The sequence below is a fragment of the Mytilus trossulus genome, chromosome 8 (assembly GCF_036588685.1).
Source record: "Mytilus trossulus isolate FHL-02 chromosome 8, PNRI_Mtr1.1.1.hap1, whole genome shotgun sequence".
Lineage (NCBI taxonomy): Eukaryota > Metazoa > Mollusca > Bivalvia > Mytilida > Mytilidae > Mytilus > Mytilus trossulus.
In genome coordinates, this window is record NC_086380.1 from 16,274,351 (window position 1) to 16,295,959 (window position 21,609).

Here is a 21,609-nt window from a genome sequence, read left to right on the forward strand (position 1 = left end):
TGCTGGACCTATATGGGAATGTCACATTTTTACAGGTTGATCAAGACATCATTAACATGGTTGTTATCAGACTGTGCAATATGGGATTGACATAGTTGTGAACATTATTGTAGGGGCAGACATCATTACAAGCTAAAGTTTGAATTAAATAAGGCTATGTGGACCTGTATGGGAATGTCAAATTTTGGAGATTCTGTTTTGGTCCAGACATCATTTACAAGATTGCTATAAGACTGTGGATGCCCCTATGTGAATGCCACAGTTTGGACATATTGGTGGGTCCATACATCATTTACAAGATTACTATAAGACTGTGGATGCCTCTATGTGAATGCCACTTTTCTAGACATATTGGTGGATCCATACATCATTTACAAGATTACTATAAGACTGTGGGTGCCCCTATGTGAATGTCTAAGTTTGGACATATTGGTGTGTCCAGACATCATTTACAAGATTGCTATAAGACTGTGGATGCCCCTATGTGAATGCCACAGTTTGGACATATTGGTGGGTCCATACATCATTTACAAGATTACTATAAGACTGTGGATGCCTCTATGTGAATGCCACTTTTCTAGACATATTGGTGGGTCCATACATCATTTACAAGATTACTATAAGACTGTGGGTGCCCCTATGTGAATGTCTCAGTTTGGACATATTGGTTTGTCCAGACATCATTTACAAGATTGCTATAAGACTTTGGATGCCCCTATGTGAATGCCACAGTTTGAACATATTGGTGGGTCCAGACATCATTTACGTATAATATTGCTATAAGACTGTGGATGCCCCTTTGTGAATGTCACAGTTTGGACATATTGGTGTGTCCAGACATCATTTACAAGATTGCTATAAGACTGTGGATGCCCCTATGTGAATGCCACAGTTTGGACATATTGGTGGGTCCATACATCATTTACAAGATTACTATAAGACTGTGGATGCCTCTATGTAAATGCCACAGTTTGGACATATTGGTGGGTCCAGACATCATTTACAAGATTGCTATAAGATTGTGGATGCCACAGTTTGGACATATTGGTGGGTCCAGACATCATTTACAAGATTGCTATAAGATTGTGGATGCCACCGTTTGGACATATTGGTAGGTCCATACATCATTTACAAGATTACTATAAGACTGTGGATTCCCCTATAAGAATGTCACAGTTTGGACATATTGGTGGGTCCAGACATCATTTACAAGATTGCTATAAGATTGTGGATGCCACAGTTTGGACATATTGGTGGGTCCAGACATCATTTACAAGATAGCTATAAGACTGTGGATGCCCCTATGTGATTGCCACAGTTTGGACATATTGGTGGGTCCAGACATCATTTACAAGATTACTATAAGATTGTGGATGCCTCTATGTGAATGCCACAGTTTGGACATATTGGTGGGTCCAGACATCATTTACAAGATTGCTATAAGATTGTGGATGCCCCTATGTGAATGCCACAGTTTGAACATATTTGTGGGTCCATACATCATTTACAAGATTACTATAAGACTGTGGATGCCTCTATGTAAATGCCACAGTTTGGACATATTGGTGGGTCCAGACATCATTTACAAGATTGCTATAAGATTGTGGATGCCACAGTTTGGACATATTGGTGGGTCCAGACATCATTTACAAGATTGCTATAAGATTGTGGATGCCACAGTTTGGACAAATTGGTGGGTCCAGACATCATTTACAAGATTGCTATAAGACTGTGGATGCCCCTATGTGATTGCCACAGTTTGGACATATTGGTGGGTCCATACATCATTTACAAGATTACTATAAGACTGTGGATGCCTCTATGTGAATGCCACAGTTTGGACATATTGGTGGGTCCAGACATCATTTACAAGATTGCTATAAGATTGTGGATGCCCCTATGTGAATGCCACAGTTTGAACATATTGGTGGGTCCATACATCATTTACAAGATTACTATAAGACTGTGGATGCCTTTATGTGAATGCCACAGTTTGGACATATTGGTGGGTCCAGACATCATTTACAAGATTACTATAAGACTGTGGATGCCTCTATGTGAATGCCACAGTTTGGACATATTGGTGAGTCCAGTCATCATTAATAATATTGCTATAAGACTGTGGATGCCCCTATAAGAATGTCACAGTTTGGACATATTGGTGGGTCCGTACATCATTTACAAGATTACTATAAGACTGTGGATGCCTCTATGTGAATGCCACAGTTTGGACATATTGTTGTGTCCAGACATCATTTACAAGATTGCTATAAGACTGTGGATGCCTCTATGTGAATGCCACTTTTCTAGACATATTGGTGGCTCCATACATCATTTACAAGATTACTATAAGACTGTGGGTGCCCCTATGTGAATGTCTAAGTTTGGACATATTGGTGTGTCCAGACATCATTTACAAGATTGCTATAAGACTGTGGATGCCCCTATGTGAATGCCACAGTTTGGACATATTGGTGGGTCCATACATCATTTACAAGATTACTATAAGACTGTGGATGCCTCTATGTGAATGCCACTTTTCTAGACATGTTGGTGGGTCCATACATCATTTACAAGATTACTGTAAGACTGTGGATGCCTCTATGTAAATGCCACAGTTTGGACATATTGGTGGGTCCAGACATCATTTACAAGATTGCTATAAGATTGTGGATGCCACAGTTTGGACATATTGGTGGGTCCAGACATCATTTACAAGATTGCTATAAGATTGTGGATGCCACAGTTTGGACAAATTGGTGGGTCCAGACATCATTTACAAGATTGCTATAAGACTGTGGATGCCCCTATGTGATTGCCACAGTTTGGACATATTGGTGGGTCCATACATCATTTACAAGATTACTATAAGACTGTGGATGCCTCTATGTGAATGCCACAGTTTGGACATATTGGTGGGTCCAGACATCATTTACAAGATTGCTATAAGATTGTGGATGATCCTATGTGAATGCCACAGTTTGAACATATTGGTGGGTCCATACATCATTTACAAGATTACTATAAGACTGTGGATGCCTTTATGTGAATGCCACAGTTTGGACATATTGGTGGGTCCAGACATCATTTACAAGATTGCTATAAGACTGTGGATGCCCCTATGTGAATGCCACAGTTTGGACATATTGGTGGGTCCAGACATCATTTACAAGATTACTATAAGACTGTGGATGCCTCTATGTGAATGCCACAGTTTGGACATATTGGTGGGTCCGTACATCATTTACAAGATTACTTTAAGACTGTGGATGCCTCTATGTGAATGCCACAGTTTGGACATATTGGTGTGTCCAGACATCATTTACAAGATTGCTATAAGATTGTGGATGCCCCTATGTGAATGTCACAGTTTGGACATATTGGTGGGTCAAGACATCATTTACAAGATTGCTATAAGATTGTGGATGCCCCCATGTGAGTTTCACAGTTTGGACATATTGGTGGGTCCAGTCATCATTTACAAGATTACTATAAGACTGGAATCTATTGGGAATACCACTGTTCTAGACATTTTATTTGTTCCAGACGTTATTTAAAAAAAAAAGTTACTATAGGACAATGGATCCTATGGAAATAGGGACCCCTATAAGTTGTCACAATTTACATCATTTACAAGGTCCTAAAAGACTGGACATATGAAAGAATGTCACGGTTATGGACATTTTGGTTTAGTTCAGACCCCATTTAAACTAGGGACCCCTATAAGTTGTCACAATTTACATCATTTACAAGGTCATAAAAGACTGGACATATGAAAGAATGTCGCGGTTATGGACATTTTGGTTTAGTTCAGACCCCATTTAAACTAGGGACCCCTATAAGTTGTCACAATTTACATCATTTACAAGGTCCTAAAAGACTGGACATATGAAAGAATGTCACGGTTATGGACATTTTGGTTTAGTTCAGACCCCATTTAAACTAGGGACCCATATAAGTTGTCACAATTTACATCATTTACAAGGTCCTAAAAGACTGGACATATGAAAGAATGTCACGGTTATGGACATTTTGGTTTGGTTCAGACCCCATTTAAACTAGGTAACCCTATAAGTTGTCACAATTTACATCATTTACAAGGTCCTAAAAGACTGGACATATGAAAGAATGTCACGGTTATGGACATTTTGGTTTAGTTCAGACCCCATTTAAACTAGGGAACCCTATAAGTTGTCACAATTTACATCATTTACAAGGTCCTAAAAGACTGGACATATGAAAGAATGTCACGGTTATGGACATTTTGGTTTAGTTCAGACCCCATTTAAACTAGGGACCCCTATAAGTTGTCACAATTTACATCATTTACAAGGTCCTAAAAGACTGGACATATGAAAGAATGTCACGGTTATGGACATTTTGGTTTGGTTCAGACCCCATTTAAACTAGGTAACCCTATGGCTTGTCACAATTTTGCACATTCTGGTTGGTTCAGACCCCATTTAAACTAGGGACCCCTATAAGTTGTCACAATTTACATCATTTACAAGGTCCTTAAAGACTGGACATATGAAAGAATGTCACGGTTATGGGCATTTTGGTTTAGTTCAGACCCCATTTAAACTAGGGACCCCTATAAGTTGTCACAATTTACATCATTTACAAGGTCCTAAAAGACTGGACATATGAAAGAATGTCACGGTTATGGACATTTTGGTTTGGTTCAGACCCCATTTGAACTAGGTAACCCTTTAAGTTGTCACAATTTACATCATTTACAAGGTCCTAAAAGACTGGACATATGAAAGAATGTCACGGTTATGGACATTTTGGTTTGGTTCAGACCCCATTTAAACTAGGGACCCCTATAAGTTGTCACAATTTACATCATTTACAAGGTCCTAAAAGACTGGACATATGAAAGAATGTCACGGTTATGGACATTTTGGTTTAGTTCAGACCCCATTTAAACTAGGGACCCCTATAAGTTGTCACAATTTACATCATTTACAAGGTCCTAAAAGACTGGACATATGAAAGAATGTCACGGTTATGGACATTTTGGTTTGGTTCAGACCCCATTTAAACTAGGTAACCCTATGGGTTGTCACAATTTTGCACATTCTGGTTGGTTCAGACCCCATTTAAACTAGGGACCCCTATAAGTTGTCACAATTTACATCATTTACAAGGTCCTAAAAGACTGGACATATGAAAGAATGTCACGGTTATGGACATTTTGGTTTGGTTCAGACCCCCATTAAATCTAGGTAACCCTATAAGTTGTCACAATTTTGCACATTCTGGTTGGTCCAGACACTATTTACAAGGTTGCTATAAGACTGTGGACCCACCATGCATAATGGCTTATCAAAATCAAAGTTAACTTTAATAAATGGTATATTCAATACTACAGTTAAATACATAAAATCTTTGCATGCCATCAAGTAAGAAATTATTGATTTTGCCCTTCAATTATCTGTTTTTGAATAAAATTATACATATTTGGTCATTTTGGTTTGGTTCAGACCCCATTTAAACTAGGGACCCCTATAAGTTGTCACAATTTTGCATATTCTTGTTGGTCCAGAAATCATTTACAAGGTTGCTATAAGATTGTGGATGCCACAGTTTGGACATATTGGTGGGTCCAGGCATCATTTACAAGATTGCTATAAGACTGTGGATGCCCCTATATGATTGCCACAGTTTGGACATATTGGTGGGTCCAGACATCATTTACAAGATTGCTATAAGACTGTGGATGCCCCTATGTGATTGCCACAGTTTGGACATATTGGTGGGTCCATACATCATTTACAAGATTACTATAAGACTGTGGATGCCTCTATGTGAATGCCACAGTTTGGACATATTGGTGGGTCCAGACATCATTTACAAGATTGCTATAAGATTGTGGATGCCCCTATGTGAATGCCACAGTTTGAACATATTGGTGGGTCCATACATCATTTACAAGATTACTATAAGACTGTGGATGCCTTTATGTGAATGCCACAGTTCGGACATATTGGTGGGTCCAGACATCATTTACAAGATTGCTATAAGATTGTGGATGCCCCTATGTGAATGCCACAGTTTGGACATATTGGTGGGTCCAGACATCATTTACAAGATTACTATAAGACTGTGGATGCCTCTATGTGAATGCCACAGTTTGGACATATTGGTGAGTCCAGTCATCATTTATAATATTGCTATAAGACTGTGGATGCCCCTATAAGAATGTCACAGTTTGGACATATTGGTGGGTCCGTACATCATTTACAAGATTACTATAAGACTGTGGATGCCTCTATGTGAATGCCACAGTTTGGACATATTGGTGTGTCCAGACATCATTTACAAGATTGCTATAAGATTGTGGATGCCCCTATGTGAATGTCACAGTTTGGACATATTGGTGGGTCAAGACATCATTTACAAGATTGCTATAAGATTGTGGATGCCCCCATGTGAGTTTCACAGTTTGGACAAATTGGTGGGTCCAGTCATCATTTACAAGATTACTATAAGACTGGAATCTATTGGGAATGCCACTGTTCTAGACATTTTATTTGTTCCAGACATTATTTAAAAAAAAAGGTTACTATAGGACAATGGATCCTATGGAAATAGGGACCCCTATAAGTTGTCACAATTTACATCATTTACAAGGTCCTAAAAGACTGGACATATGAAAGAATGTCACGGTTATGGACATTTTGGTTTAGTTCAGACCCCAGTTAAACTAGGGACCCCTATAAGTTGTCACAATTTACATAATTTACAAGGTCCTTAAAGACTGGACATATGAAAGAATGTCACGGTTATGGACATTTTGGTTTAGTTCAGACCCCATTTAAACTAGGGACCCCTATAAGTTGTCACAATTTACATCATTTACAAGGTCCTAAAAGACTGGACATATGAAAGAATGTCACGGTTATGGACATTTTGGTTTAGTTCAGACCCCATTTAAACTAGGGACCCCTATAAGTTGTCACAATTTACATCATTTACAAGGTCCTAAAAGACTGGACATATGAAAGAATGTCACGGTTATGGACATTTTGGTTTGGTTCAGACCCCATTTAAACTAGGTAACCCTATAAGTTGTCACAATTTACATCATTTACAAGGTCCTAAAAGACTGGACATATGAAAGAATGTCACGGTTATGGACATTTTGGTTTAGTTCAGACCCCATTTAAACTAGGGACCCCTATAAGTTGTCACAATTTACATCATTTACAAGGTCCTAAAAGACTGGACATATGAAAGAATGTCACGGTTATGGACATTTTGGTTTGGTTCAGACCCCATTTAAACTAGGTAACCCTATGGGTTGTCACAATTTTGCACATTCTGGTTGGTTCAGACCCCATTTAAACTAGGGACCCCTATAAGTTGTCACAATTTACATCATTTACAAGGTCCTAAAAGACTGGACATATGAAAGAATGTCACGGTTATGGACATTTTGGTTTGGTTCAGACCCCCATTAAATCTAGGTAACCCTATAAGTTGTCACAATTTTGCACATTCTGGTTGGTCCAGACACTATTTACAAGGTTGCTATAAGACTGTGGACCCACCATGCATAATGGCTTATCAAAATCAAAGTTAACTTTAATAAATGGTATATTCAATACTACAGTTAAATACATAATCTTTGCATGCCATCAAGTAAGAAATTATTGATTTTGCCCTTCAATTATCTGTTTTTGAATAAAATTATACATATTTGGTCATTTTGGTTTGGTTCAGACCCCATTTAAACTAGGGACCCCTATAAGTTGTCACAATTTTGCATATTCTTGTTGGTCCAGAAATCATTTACAAGGTTGCTATAAGACTGTGGACCTATATGAGAATATCACTCTTTATGACATTGCTTTGGTCTACATTGTACTCTACAAAGGTTGTATAGATTGTGAACCTCTTTTGGAATGTCACAGTTTTGGACATTCTGGTTGGTGCAGACATTCTTTACAGACTATAGACTGCAGACCTTTTATAAAAAGACTTGAATTTCGGAATTGTTGGACCTGAAACAATACACAAGTAGAGTGTTTGTTGGTGTTTAAACAACTTTTAGTGACCACAATCTGACTGCTGACAGGCCAGTGATCAAGGTAGATGAACTACTTCAACCATCAAGTCATCAAGTCCTAAAATTCAAATATTGAGACTGCAAGAAGAGTTCTTAGATATTTTATTGTGTTAAGAATTATTACAGCATATAAAAATGTACAAACAACACGACTACAACATATCTGACAACAGGGGGAAGGAATCAAACTTGTGTAGTGAGTATTAGCATGCCTCTAACTTACAATTTTTTCAAAGGTACCTAATAAAATCTAAATATTTTGTTATTTCTAGGAAATATTTGAATAATTCAGGCATTAGAAGTCTTTAGTTGTTTTTCTTATACCGATTTTGAATATGTGTATGTGTTTAACAATCTATAAATAGAGTAAAAATAAATAGTTTGTTTTCATTCAAAAATAATTTTTCAAAGTCTTTCTGGCATTTCATACCTATAGATGATAAAATAGTCATTTTGTAAGTTAATTCATAGTCATTGTTACACTTATTACATACACTATATATTTGGCAGATAGTATTATACATTTATTATGAGGCTTTAGCAATTACACAGGTAAAATACATAATAATACTATAATTTTTAAAAGAACACCATCTTTGGTTCAATAGATGGGTGAATTTATATGAATAACTGACATCCTGGATATTTATAATATAATAGATCAAATTATTCAGCAATATTTCTTGTTCATAAAAAATTCAATGAAAGTAATTTTATTACTAAACTAAAATTAGAATACATGTTGAACTAACGCATATCATTTTATATTTTTTCTGCTTTGACAACCTAGCAATCTTTAAACAACAGAAAATATTACATCTTATTCACATAATCAAGAGCACAACCTCCTAACATATACATTTTTAATAAATTTTTGATTTATCACTTGTAGAGGATAAATTAATACTGGTATCTATGCTAGGTTCAGAAGACAAGAATAAGGAGTTGGGTGGTTACAATACGGATCAATAGGACATATATATTACATGGTTAAATTTGACTGAGCTGCCACTAACTCAAAGACTGAATGATTGGACATGTATTTGGAAAAGGAAAGATTTCCAGTGATAATTTTACATTTATGGGTCAGATTAGTTTTCTCTAATCGTATAAATCATGAAATTCATTGATCTCTTTGTGTTTTAGATTCTAAATGTTTGAGAATTTTATTTAGTTGAAATATCAATGGACATCTACTTAGATAAATGTGATTTATTAGTCATGTGATTTATTAGTCACAGCTCAATATTTACTGATACCCTGTAAATTCCTTTGTCAAAATATAACAAAATGCCTTGTTTTGATTATAGCTATTTTTATCAATGTTTTTTTTGGCAATATTTAAAACTCTGAATTTTAAGAACTTATGGTTTTACAACTTGAAAATTATAATAAAGTTTAATATATATATCGATACAGTTCAGCAGTAAATACTTCAAAATGGATCATGTATTGCTTTTTAAAATTTTCATTTCAAATATCATTTGCTAAGAAGTGTGGTGTTATAAAGTAGCTACTCCTCAAATAATTCAAGTAATAGTAATGTTTGTTTATCGGTCTGGTTTTTTACAATGCTTAAACATATGTCATATCTATGGTTTCTCTTTTGGTATGAAGAAACACATATATATAAGTAGTATATAAGGATTAAAACAGTTAAGATGACTCTATAAATAGTTTGTGCTTGAATGTACAAAAAAGTGCTAACTGTCATCTATGTTAATTATAATCTAAAACTACAAAGCATTCAAGGCATTTCTGAACTTATTTTTAAGTTCAAGTCTTGCAATTATTTTTATCATGACTTTTATATTCTCTTTAAAAATGCAATTTGTAATTCAAGGTTAAACTATGTAAATAAATAATTTACACAGAAGTTTTAAAAGGACTGTGGAAATAGTTTAACAAGTGTAGTTATAAAAATTTATAGCAGGATGATTACATGGAAAAATAAGAAAATTCCTTATCTAAAGGTAGCAGGTGAAAATAAATGCCTTGTAGAAAATAGACCCACCATGAATAATTGCTTATCAAAATCAAAGTTAACTTTAATGAATGGTGTATTCAATACTACAGTTAAAATACATAAAATCTATGCATGCCATCAAGTAAGAAATTATTGATTTTGCCCTTCAATTATCTGTTTTTGAATAAAATTATGCATATTTAAAAACAACAATGTTATGCAAAAGCAGTAAGAATACTTAAAAACATCATTGGTCTTACTTTGTCAACTTCAGATTGATAAAGGCACAGTTTTTGAATCAGTACATTTGAGTGTTAAGAAAGATAACTATTATTTCTGTCCATGGACAAAATGACATTCTGACTAGAAGGAAACCTAATAATGACGCTGCAGAACTAGACAATACAAATATTTGTATTCCGACTGAAAAGAAACACAGAAACAAATAAAGTGAATACTACTCAGTATCTACCAACATGTGCTACCAATAAAATGATTGTGAATAATTTAAAATGATGATAGATACATTGGAACATAGTACAAAAGTATAAATATCACTATAAATGTTATAGTGAGATAAATGGTCATGCTGACTGAATTATTGGGTCAGGACTCTATCTGCATAAATCTGACACTGAAATCTAAAAAAGAAGACAAATTTTGACCACTTATTGCTATAGCAGTAGTTACAGTAAGTAAGTGTTGACCTTCATCTCAATTTAACAACATAGTTCATGTACATTGTGAACAGGTTATATACAAATAAAACAGGTATTTTTACAAAAATTGTTATAAATAGATATATACATATACATTGCATTCTCATCAATGGTTTAAAATCAGGCGTAGTGACCAGTATATACTATTTTATATTATTAGATATATGTTTTGCAAGAGGTAGATAAAGTCAAATAAGATATTCTTTAGATTTTTATTAAATAATTCCCCTACCCAAGAAGTGATTTATTTTTCATTAGTGATATACTGATAAACTAAACAAAGGTGATTATGGAGAAGAATTCATTCCTTGTTTCTTATTCAGGCTAAACACATGTAAATAATTGCATCAGGAAAACTCTTGTGTCAATAATTACATAAGGAAAACACATATTTAAATAATTGCATCATGAAAACTCAATTTCAGATCATGTAATCATATTTGATACTATTCAAATATGTTTAAATAAATCTGTCAAATTTTCTAAAAGTAGGTCACACACAGACATGATTTACAGGTCAAAGTATTTCAATATGAACTAACACCTACAGTAAAACTTAACATACTCCATACATATGCAGAAACACATTACAGGTTGCATATAATTTAAGATCAAGCTATTCATTACCATTAAAATTGATAATAGTTAAAATATTTAAAATATTAATCTCTTGATAAAAGTGAAATAAGTTATATACATGTAAAAGTATTAGGTCTTCTGGTTCATTTATTGAAGTCACTATAAAGAAGTTTATAACAGGACTGGAAACCAGTCTAAGAAGTAGCTCCTGGTACCTTTGATAAAATCTGAAATTAATAAAATAATACTTTGGTTTAGTTTTAATTTTTTGATATTCAAAATATGCATGAATACAATGTAGGTTCAGTGTTTGTGCAAATCTCATTATAACTTGTGTTTCATTATTATTTATTTTTACACAGTTTGTTCCTAATGTGTTTAATCTTTGTAAAGAAGAATTTTGTAACTCTTCTTATTGAAACATTATTAAAAGATTCCTCATTTTATTTGTATAAAACAACAAGCTACTGATTACTTAAATGTGCCATTAATGTACAAAGATAAAACAGTGTGTATTGAAGAATGGAATACGTGGCAATCATATGCAGTTTTGCATGGAAAACACTCTCTTTAAAAAGAAACCTCAACTCCAATGAGAATTATGATAGTCTGTAAAAATTCTACAGAAATGTAAATATTGAATTTTCTAATCTATTTTAATATGGGTTTATTACAAACAAGATATGGCTGATGTGCTTTGTATTGCCCAAGCTATAGTTATCGTGTATTTGCAAGTTTACCTGAGTTACATTATAGAATTTTTAGGTATCTGAGTCTTGTATACAATGGATTTTGCTCATTGTTGAAGGCTGTATGGTGACCTATAGTTGTTTAATTCTACATCATTTGGTCTCAGGTGGAGAGTTGTCTCATTGGCAACCATACAGCTACTTTTTACTTTTATACAACCTTTAAATTTCAATTCACAGACTTTCTCTTAAAGACTGTCTTGTATTTGATATGGATTTATAATAGTTTGTTTTTTTTAAATTTCATCCACTAAGTAAGAAAACTAACCTTAGAAAGATCTACACCAGTAAGAGCCTGGACAGCCGGTGGGAGCTGACTAACTAATTTGCTGACTTCACTTGTGGTTCTATCATCTCCAACCATAACAATCTCATCTGTCTTCGATAATGGAGCTGATACTTCTGCAGCAATCTAAAAAGAATTTTCAATCCAAAAAAATATATTGTTTTAAATTCATAAAAGATTCATATTATTATATTAACATGTTTTCATCAGAGGCACACTTAATTCATCAACAAATCCTGGCTACTAAATCTAATTTGAAAATTATACAAAGGAATCTGATGTACAGTAGTTGTTGTCTGTTTATGTAGTTCAAACGTGTTTCTTGTTTCTCGTTTTTATATATATTAGACCATTGGTTTTCCCGTTTGAATGGTTTTACACCAGTAATTTTTGGGGCCCTTTAAAGCTTGCTGTTTGGTGTGAGCCAAGGCTCTGTGTTGAAGGCTGTACCTTGACCTATAATGGTTTACTTTTATAAATTGTTACTTGGATGGAGAGTTGTCTCATTGACACTCATACCACATCTTCCTATATCTATGTATTGCCTTTTTCAAAATTCACAAAATAAAAAAAATATTTGTCAGATCATGTTCAAAATTATCCATCTTGTGTTTGTTTTTTTAATTTTTAATTTTTTTTATTTTATGTTTTTCAACATGAATACATCTTTTTAAATGTTCAATTTTATAATAAATTTTAAGATATGGTTAGAATCAAAGTGCTTGTGAGCACTGAAGGGTAAAAAAGATTGCTTTCATTTTGCAGTTTTTTTTATATTTTTTAATAAAACATTGTATTGTACTTTGCTAGGCAAGTTAAAAATCTGATTTGGAGTTATTTCCCTTGTACATTTGTAGTATAACAGATTCATACATCATGCATTACTTATATAATTTTTAATACAAATTTGTTTTCTTGACAAGTATGGTACCTCAAATACACATCATATTGTAACTTAAATATCAAAGTATAATAGATCATCAATATATAGGACATTGACTGGATAGGATCTAAGTAATGATCACTTCACTGCACTATTTGTTTAAACTATCAAAGGTAGTAATAAACCTTGGAATGTATAGATATCAAGTCAGTACCATAGGGTTTTGATGGCATTTGATGTGATTTTTACCCAAAATCTGAAATTTGTACATTTTATGCAAAAATGAATACTAAATAAATCTAACAACAATAAAATTCTTCATTACCAATCAACAATCCTCATGGAGCATAAAGAGCAATCTTATATAGAGAAAAAAAATTTATTAGTTTATCAACATACAATATAAATACAAAATAACCAAACAAAACACTCTTTTTTCGACTTCTGTTTGTACACCATCAATTTCGTCCTTACCTTTGGAAGTGTTTCCAAAACCAAAGCCAACATGGCTGCCTCTCCATACTGTTTGTAAGCTGAAGCTTTCAATCTCATTTTCTCAGCTTCGGCTTTTCCTACAGCTTCAATAGCCTCGGCTTCAGATGCACCTATCAATCGAATCTTCTCAGCCTCAGCTCTGGCCTGCTCAACTGTCTGTGTCCTATGTTTAAAACAAGACAATGTATTATGTATTCAGGAAAGACAATCAATTAACAATTTATCATAAAACCATTACAAGTTGGTTGACAATTATGGAGTATCTGTTTCACAGCTGACAATAGATATGTTTTAATTGCCTTAAGGTGGTACCCAACACTTTTGACTAAAATTAATTTGGCTCGTTTAATTTTCATAAAATTTTGACAAAGTATTTACTTTGACCCTTTGACAAAAATATTAAACTTTCAAAAAATTTGAACCAACTATTTTATTAGAAAAATTACACTGGTTATATAGCAGTTTGACAAACACTGATTTTGATCATTGAGAAGCTTAATATTCCCTTAACAACACAACGTAATTAAAACGTTTAGCTGATTTTACAGAGTTATCTCCCTGTAGTGTTAGGTACCACCTTAACCACCAGTTTTATACTTGCATGAGCAACATGGCAGGTGCAACATGTGGAGAAGGATCTGCTTACCCTTCCAGCGCCCCTAAGATCACCCCTGGTTTTTGTGAGGTTCAAGTTTCTCACTATTTAGTTTTTTATGTTGTGGTTTGTGAACTGTTGTCTGCTTTTGGTTGTTTTTCAACTGCATGAATTTCATTTAAAATCATGATATTCATATCATATTATCTAATGACAAAATTTTTGTTTACTAATCAGCAAAAATATTTTAAGTAGCAAGGACAGATGTAAATTCAATCAAACATCTAAAACTTGAATATGTGGCAGTGCAGATCTTCTCTGTCTACCAGTTCTGCCATAGGCAATCCTATTTTCTCAAGAAAATAAATACTTTTCAATGCAAACAAAAATCATTTTTACCTACCTGCCTACTGTGATAAACCTTTTTACAATACCAAAATACAAAAAAAATCATTTATTTAATAAATACAATTTATTTTTATCTAGAAGAATAATCAAGTTGTCCATTTCAGACAGGAAATCTTGCTGACATCCCCAACATCTTTAAACTGTCCTGTTTGTCCTTAAATCCTAGCTTACCGGTAAACATTGAAATTGTGACAGTATATTTTTTTCTCCAAAAACATCTTTGTACTTCCTGCTTTCCATTTTATTTTACCTTGTTCCCTCAGCTATCAACCCATCTTATAAGCCTTATTTTACCTTGTTCCCTCAGCTATCAACCCATCTTATAAGCCTTATTTTACCTTGTTCCCTCAGCTATCAACCCAACTTATAAGCCTTATTTTACCTTGTTCCCTCAGCTATCAACCCATCTTATAAGCCTTATTTTACCTTGTTCCCTCAGCTATCAACCCATCTTATAAGCCTTATTTTACCTTGTTCCCTCAGCTATCAACCCATCTTAAAACTTATTTTACCTTGTTCCCTCAGCTATCAACTCCATCTTATAAGCCTTATTTTACCTTGTTCCCTTAAGCTTAACTTTACCTTGTTCCCTCAGCTATCAACTGCATCTTATAAGCATGTGCTTCAGCAGGTCGTTTAACAGTAGCTATCAATTCCTTCTCCTTTCTCAGAATTTCTTTTTCTTCAACATCAATTAATTTCCTTCTCTCTACTACTTCAATTTCTATTTCTTCAGCTCTGATCTTCTGTTTTTCTTTTGCTGCTTGCAGTTCATAGGCTAATTCAGCTTCAGCTTTCTGTTTATATTTAAAAACAAAATTTAATATTTTATTCCTTCTTACGTTCTCAATTTTTCCTTAGGGGTGTTCCAGATTTAAACACATTGGGGATGGGAGGCACTTATTTTAGACCTAAATCACCTATATAAAATTTTCACTTTGCTTATAATTCTAAAAAATTCTAAAATAAGAAAATGCAACCACCAACAATTTTTTTATTTGAGTGTCTCCCATTCCCCCATGCCTAAAAATCTTGAACAGTCTTTTTATTGCAACCCTCTGTGTTTTTTTCTAAATAATACTTTAAAAAATTTGATGAGTAATTCCTATGTTCCTTTTTGTATTTTTTTAAAGATCAACACCTCAAATATACTTCAGGTAAATATTTAGCATTGTTATTATTTCTAAAATATTTATCATCCAGTTTAACATTAATTTTTCCCATACATTTCATATGACACTTTTTCCAGCCAAAATGTGCTTTTTCTTGTATCTCATAAACAAACACACAAGCCTATCTATATTTTCCCATAATTTTCATACATATTATTTATTTAAAGGTGTACAAATAAGAACTGGCTGTTTAATTACACATGACTTACTCTTGCATTGACTTCTTGATCAAAGTCAGCTTTCTGCATTTTGTAATTACGTGATGCATCAGCAATCTTAGCATCAGCTGAAAATTTGGTGTCCATTTTTGTTTTGTCGCATTCAGCTTCCTGTAAATAGAAGTTTGACAAAATTATGATACTAGCTAGTTAGAGACTCTAACTAGCTATTTTCAAAGGTATTGAATGTTCTAAAACTTTTAAAGCACTAAAGGTATTGAATATTCAATACCATTGAAATCATTATACTGTGGTTTATTTTCCCTTTGAAAAGAGTAGGTTGTAAGGTTTTTTGTATTATATATTTTCAAAATGTTTTAGGATTTTCAAAAGTTGTTCTCTACAGGGTCTGTCAGAAAATCTCAAAGATACCACAATCTTTTCTGAATCATTCGACCACAGAATAAGATTTTATACTAACCCTGATTCCAGCATCTCTATTGGCCTCAGCTACACCAATATCAGCATCTCTCTTAACATTGGCAGTCTGTGCTCGTCCTAATGAGGCTAAGTACTCAACATTGTCATAAATATCTTTGATTGTGAAACTCATAATTTCTATACCCATCTTACACACGTCAGGGGAAGCAACTTCTCTTACAAGTTGAGCAAACTGGTCTCTGTCCTGATAGATTGCCTCTACACTAAGGGTACCTGTAAATAATTACATTTTGTATTACAAACGTTTGATTAAAATAGTTCTACCTTCTATTATTTGTGTTTGTGGAAGTTGGAAATTTTCAAAGAAAACCCAGTAATATGAATCATTTACATCTACACGTATATCAATTGTTCAAATGCATTTTTTTTAGACTATTTTCCAGCTTTAGAAATAAATTATTTTTAATGAATAAACAGTTCTCATGATCTCTTTCAAAACAAACAAACAAGGTCGCTTGTTGATGTGTTACATATTTGTTTTTTCATTCATTTTTTTGTACATAAATTAGGCTGTTAGTTTTCTCGTTTGAATTGTTGTACATTTGTCATTTCTGGGCCTTTTATAGCTGACTATGCGGTATGGGCTTTGCTCATTGTTGAAGGCTGTACAGTGACCTATAGTTGTTAATTTCTGTGTCATTTGGTCTCTTGTGGAGAGTTGTCTCATTGGCAATCATACCACATCTTCTTTTTTAATTTTAATTGGTGATCATTAAACCATATTTTTATAGATTTTGATTTTTTACAGTTTAGATTGAAAATATAGCTATAGATTCAATATACATATAAACTTACTGAGAAAGGTAGAAAACAGACATAAACTGAAAAAATAAATCAATTCTTACCAAGAATAGCCCTGAGATGGCCCTCTAAAGTCTGTAAAATTACTCTTTCTACTTCCTTGACAGTTTTACCCAGAAACTGTTCACATGCCTTCTCTAAGAATGATGTGTCTCTCATGACCTTGACCTGAGCTACACCAGTTACTGTCACAGGTACACCTTCAGATGTTTCTACACTTTCACAAACTGGGTTCAAGGTCATAACTTCTAGTGATATGCTGTTTAAAAAAATGAAATCATATAAAAACAAGGAAGTGTGGTATATACTGAATTGCCACTGATGAAGCTATTCAGGGTAGATAAATGGTTATTCATTTAAAGAAGTAAAGACCTTATACATTTCTACTTGCACTATGAAAACTTTACCACAAAACACCCTTTGGTAGCCTTCGGCTGTTTTATTTTCTATGGTCGGATTGTTGTCTCAATGACACATTCCCCATTTCCATTCTCAATTTGAGTTTCATCAGTCATGTCAAAGTAAAGTCTGATTTTCACTAATTTAAGTACCATTTGCTTTTTGGCTGTTGTTTGTCTTTAATTGTATGTGAATGTCTGGAGGTTTTCTTTGGGTGGAGTATATTATGTCTGTGGTTGATGTAACCTGTTGTTCTGCTCAGTAATTATTTTTGTGATGCCTGTTTTCCATGTATGATAATAATGTATTCTCTTGGAACTATCATGACTACATGTGCTTCAAAGATAATGCTGTGCATCATCACAATATTTGCTATTGTGCTTTATTGAGAGATTCATTTCTGACTATATGCTGATCGAAAAGTATAAGTAATCAACCAGATGCTAAAATGTTTATTAAATCAAAGAAAAAAGTCAATTATCATTCTATTTTTTCATTATTTGCTTATTTTCTTCAATAGCAAATGAAAATAAAAAGTATAAACATTGTCAAACAATCCCTTATTTTGTATAACTGTAATTATAAAGGCTGAAGGTGAAATGCAAAAGCTTTTACATGTTTTAGAATCATCTTACATATTTACTTACAATGATATAATGATATGAAACAAAACAAAACACAATATATCACTGTTTGAGGCTTGTTTTGTTTGCCATCCAGGAATGGGTAATATGTGCACTGTTATTTTCCATAATTCTGACTTGCCACTGTCAACATATTTGTAATAACATGAGCAACACATTTGGACTCATTTAGGAGTTGTATTTGCTTCCAAAGCACAGAGATCACCCTAAGTTTTTGTTGGGGTTTGTCGCTCAATCTTAGCTTTTGTTCTCTAAGTTTGTCTTTTGATCCTGACACTTAGTATTGTTTGACATGGTAATTTGGTATTGTCAGTTTATTTTAATATTCCTCTTTTGATTGTTGTATAAACATTTGTACCTTAAATCTTTAAATGAGTTTCAAGCCAATGCAACTAAGAAATAATGGTTATTGTGTGCTTACCTCTGTACATCTGTGACAAGACACCAAGCCCAACCCCATCCTCCAACAATAAGTTTTCTGGAATTGCCCCCACAACATCCACCTGTAAGTAAAAAGCTGACAGTTTGTTTATTATGATAATTGTATTGATCATGTTGATAGTTATGGTGATAATGTGAAATTTCCCCCTTTAGGAAATGGCTGGATCCGACCCTGGTCACATAGAAAATTCGACAGGGTTCAGCATGCTTGTGAATGCTCAACAATCCGTTCAACCTGGGACAGTGGTCTTCAATAATAACACTTTAAAATAAATTAAAAATGGCTCAACTCATCAGATTTGTACATAGCACAAAATAGAACTAACATAAATTATATACAAAAAGTAGCAATGGCATTTCACTGCTGAATTTATTAAACATTATTCTTTTAAATATGGCTAATTTTTTTTTTTTAAGTTCTCTTTTCTCACTACTACCAAGGATTTGTATATTAAATAACTATACAAATCCTTGCTACTACTACTGAAAGAATAAGTTGGTATAACAACCTACAAATACTGCTTGTTGAGCTTTCAGATAAAACAGAAACATGATTGAAATCCAATTTCAATAAGGATTACTTGAATGACACCTGGGAATACGAACACTTTACCATTTTTTAACAAATTTAGTTTTAGATGCCACACCCCATTTGGTACCTCGCATTTGTTTACTTAAAAAATAAAGGATGCAAGAGATATTAAATGTGTGTTGCATAGTGAAAAAGTAGCACATAACTAAAATTGAATCAGTAATTAATCTTTATAAGCGAACAGCTTTCAAGTGTTAGGTATCACATAATTTCTAAAACGTAAAAAGTCGATGGATGGTGTTGCTGAGAGGGGTGAGCATCCGACGCGACCTGCCAAACATTTCATATTGAGGTTGTAAATGCATAGAAGAAACATTAAATTACATACCAGATATAACCATGGCCTGATTTGGACCAACAGTTTGTATGTTGCCCATTTTGAGTTTTGTGTGAGCTTTCGTAAACAAATGTTGGCCTTTCGCAATGGATATCACAAGCGGATGTCGATAAATAGGTCAAATTAGTTAATTGGTAAACAAGTTCGGATTTTGTTCCGGAATTTTAGATTTTCTTAGTTGACATCTATGCTTTAATAAAGGCAGTGGCGGATCCAGGATGTTTCATAAGTGGGGGCCCACTGACTGACCTAAGAGGGGGCCCGCTCCAGTCACTCTTCAGTGATTCTCTATGTAAGCAACCAATTTTTTTCCCAACCCCTGCCCCTCCCTAAATCCGCCTCTGAAAGGGGCCCGATGCGGATTAGGGGGGGGGCGACCTCCCTTAATGGGAAAAATGTGGTTGCTTATATTGGGAATCACTGAAGCGTGACTGGAGCGGGCCCCTCTTAGGTCTGTCAGTGGGCCCCCACTTAATATGAAAATTTCTAGATCCGCCACCTGGGGCACTAGCTATATGAAAAACCTAAAATATCATATATAATTTTATTTTATTTTGGGGGGGGGGGGGGCTTAATCAGTAATGATATACACATAGTGAAATGTTAATTCCTAATTAATAGCCAATAATGTTCAATTTTGTCAAAATAGGCAAAAAAAACATTGATTATGAATTATCAGTCACTTGCAAGTGAATAATTCGACCTCATTGAATCCGTATTCATGTGAACTTTAATTTAACCTCTTAGCTTGTGATGGATAACACGTGAATTGTATGTGTAAAATGAATTAAAGGAAGAGAATGTCAACATTGAAAGTGAAAACCGTGACTTAAATACACACGAAACGAAGCTAGGTATTTGCGGCCATGCCTGTGCCTTGTTTGTCGTTCAATTTTGGTGATTCCTATTTAAAAGACGACCATTTGATATCAGTCTGGAGGGGGGCAGGAAGATTTTGAAAATAAATAAATCAGCCTTGATAATCACAAAAATAAATGGTTTGTTCTGTGGTAGTTTGAAAATAAATTACCTGACTTTGCAATGTATTGAAAAAAATAACTCAGCAGGTCTAATCGGAAGTATGAGATGGCACCAGATTCTTCATGAACTCATCTTTTCCCAAAAAAAATCGGGAAACAATTTCCATTTTTTTTAATAATAAAAGTATTAATAATATTTAAATATACTTGAAATGTCTGAAAATTGGTTTCATTTAACATGTTTAACTTGAGGTATAATTATTGTCTCAAGAAACCTTACCTCATTTTAATTTTTAAACAGGGCCGTAACTACATTGAGGCAAATGCCTCATGTAGGAAATTTCAAATTTCAAAAATCAAGGGAGACTTTTTTACATTTACGGATAGAACAGTCCATAATTTGATAAGCATGGTCAACGATTCTTTGTTGGATAGTCTATACTAGTATTTATATTAAATAATACGATTAAAACATCCCTGATACTACCAAAACGGCATTTGTCATACTGCATGGTGACGTCGTCCTGGTCATATAAATCATGTTATCTATGTTGCTTTTCGGCCCTGTCCAATATTTCCAACACGGACTGGCAATGATTTCCAACACGGACTGGCAATGATTTCCAACACGGACTGGCAATGATTACACATATTGTGCATGTAATACAGGATTCATTGCCAGTCCGTATTGGAAATATCGTCCCTATATTCATATTTGATGTATGTAATACAGTCTGTATTGAAAAAGTTGTTATGAACTGGCTGTTTCTGACCTATTGGCACGAGTATAGATTCTCGGTCCAAAAGTGAGATGGCCAAAACCTTCA

At 33.9% G+C, this 21,609-nt stretch overlaps 1 protein-coding gene across 1 annotated transcript; it reads right to left on the bottom strand.

The window, feature by feature from the left end:
* Nucleotides 1-8,162: 8,162 nt before the first annotated feature.
* On the bottom strand, nt 8,163-19,943 carry LOC134680616 (flotillin-2-like). The gene is made up of 9 exons (XM_063539728.1): nt 19,794-19,943; nt 18,854-18,935; nt 17,434-17,648; nt 16,569-16,801; nt 16,139-16,258; nt 15,340-15,554; nt 13,734-13,917; nt 12,359-12,502; nt 8,163-11,568 (listed from the first exon to the last, which is right to left on the bottom strand). The coding sequence occupies exons 1-9, from the start codon at nt 19,840-19,842 to the stop codon at nt 11,536-11,538; spliced, it is 1,275 nt and encodes a 424-aa protein (XP_063395798.1). The 5' UTR covers nt 19,843-19,943; the 3' UTR covers nt 8,163-11,535.
* Nucleotides 19,944-21,609: the final 1,666 nt, after the last annotated feature.

Bases quoted from the DNA above. Each gene is read 5' to 3' on its own strand.
- LOC134680616 (XM_063539728.1), bottom strand. From the start codon at position 19,842: ATGGGCAACATACAAACTGTTGGTCCAAATCAGGCCATGGTTATATCT. The intron at 15,555-16,138 runs GTAAGTCATGTG...AAATATAAACAG, and splicing joins ATCAAGAAGTCAATGCAAGA to AAAGCTGAAGCTGAATTAGC. The intron at 13,918-15,339 runs GTAAAGTTAAGC...TTTTAAACATAG, and splicing joins TTGATAGCTGAGGGAACAAG to GACACAGACAGTTGAGCAGG.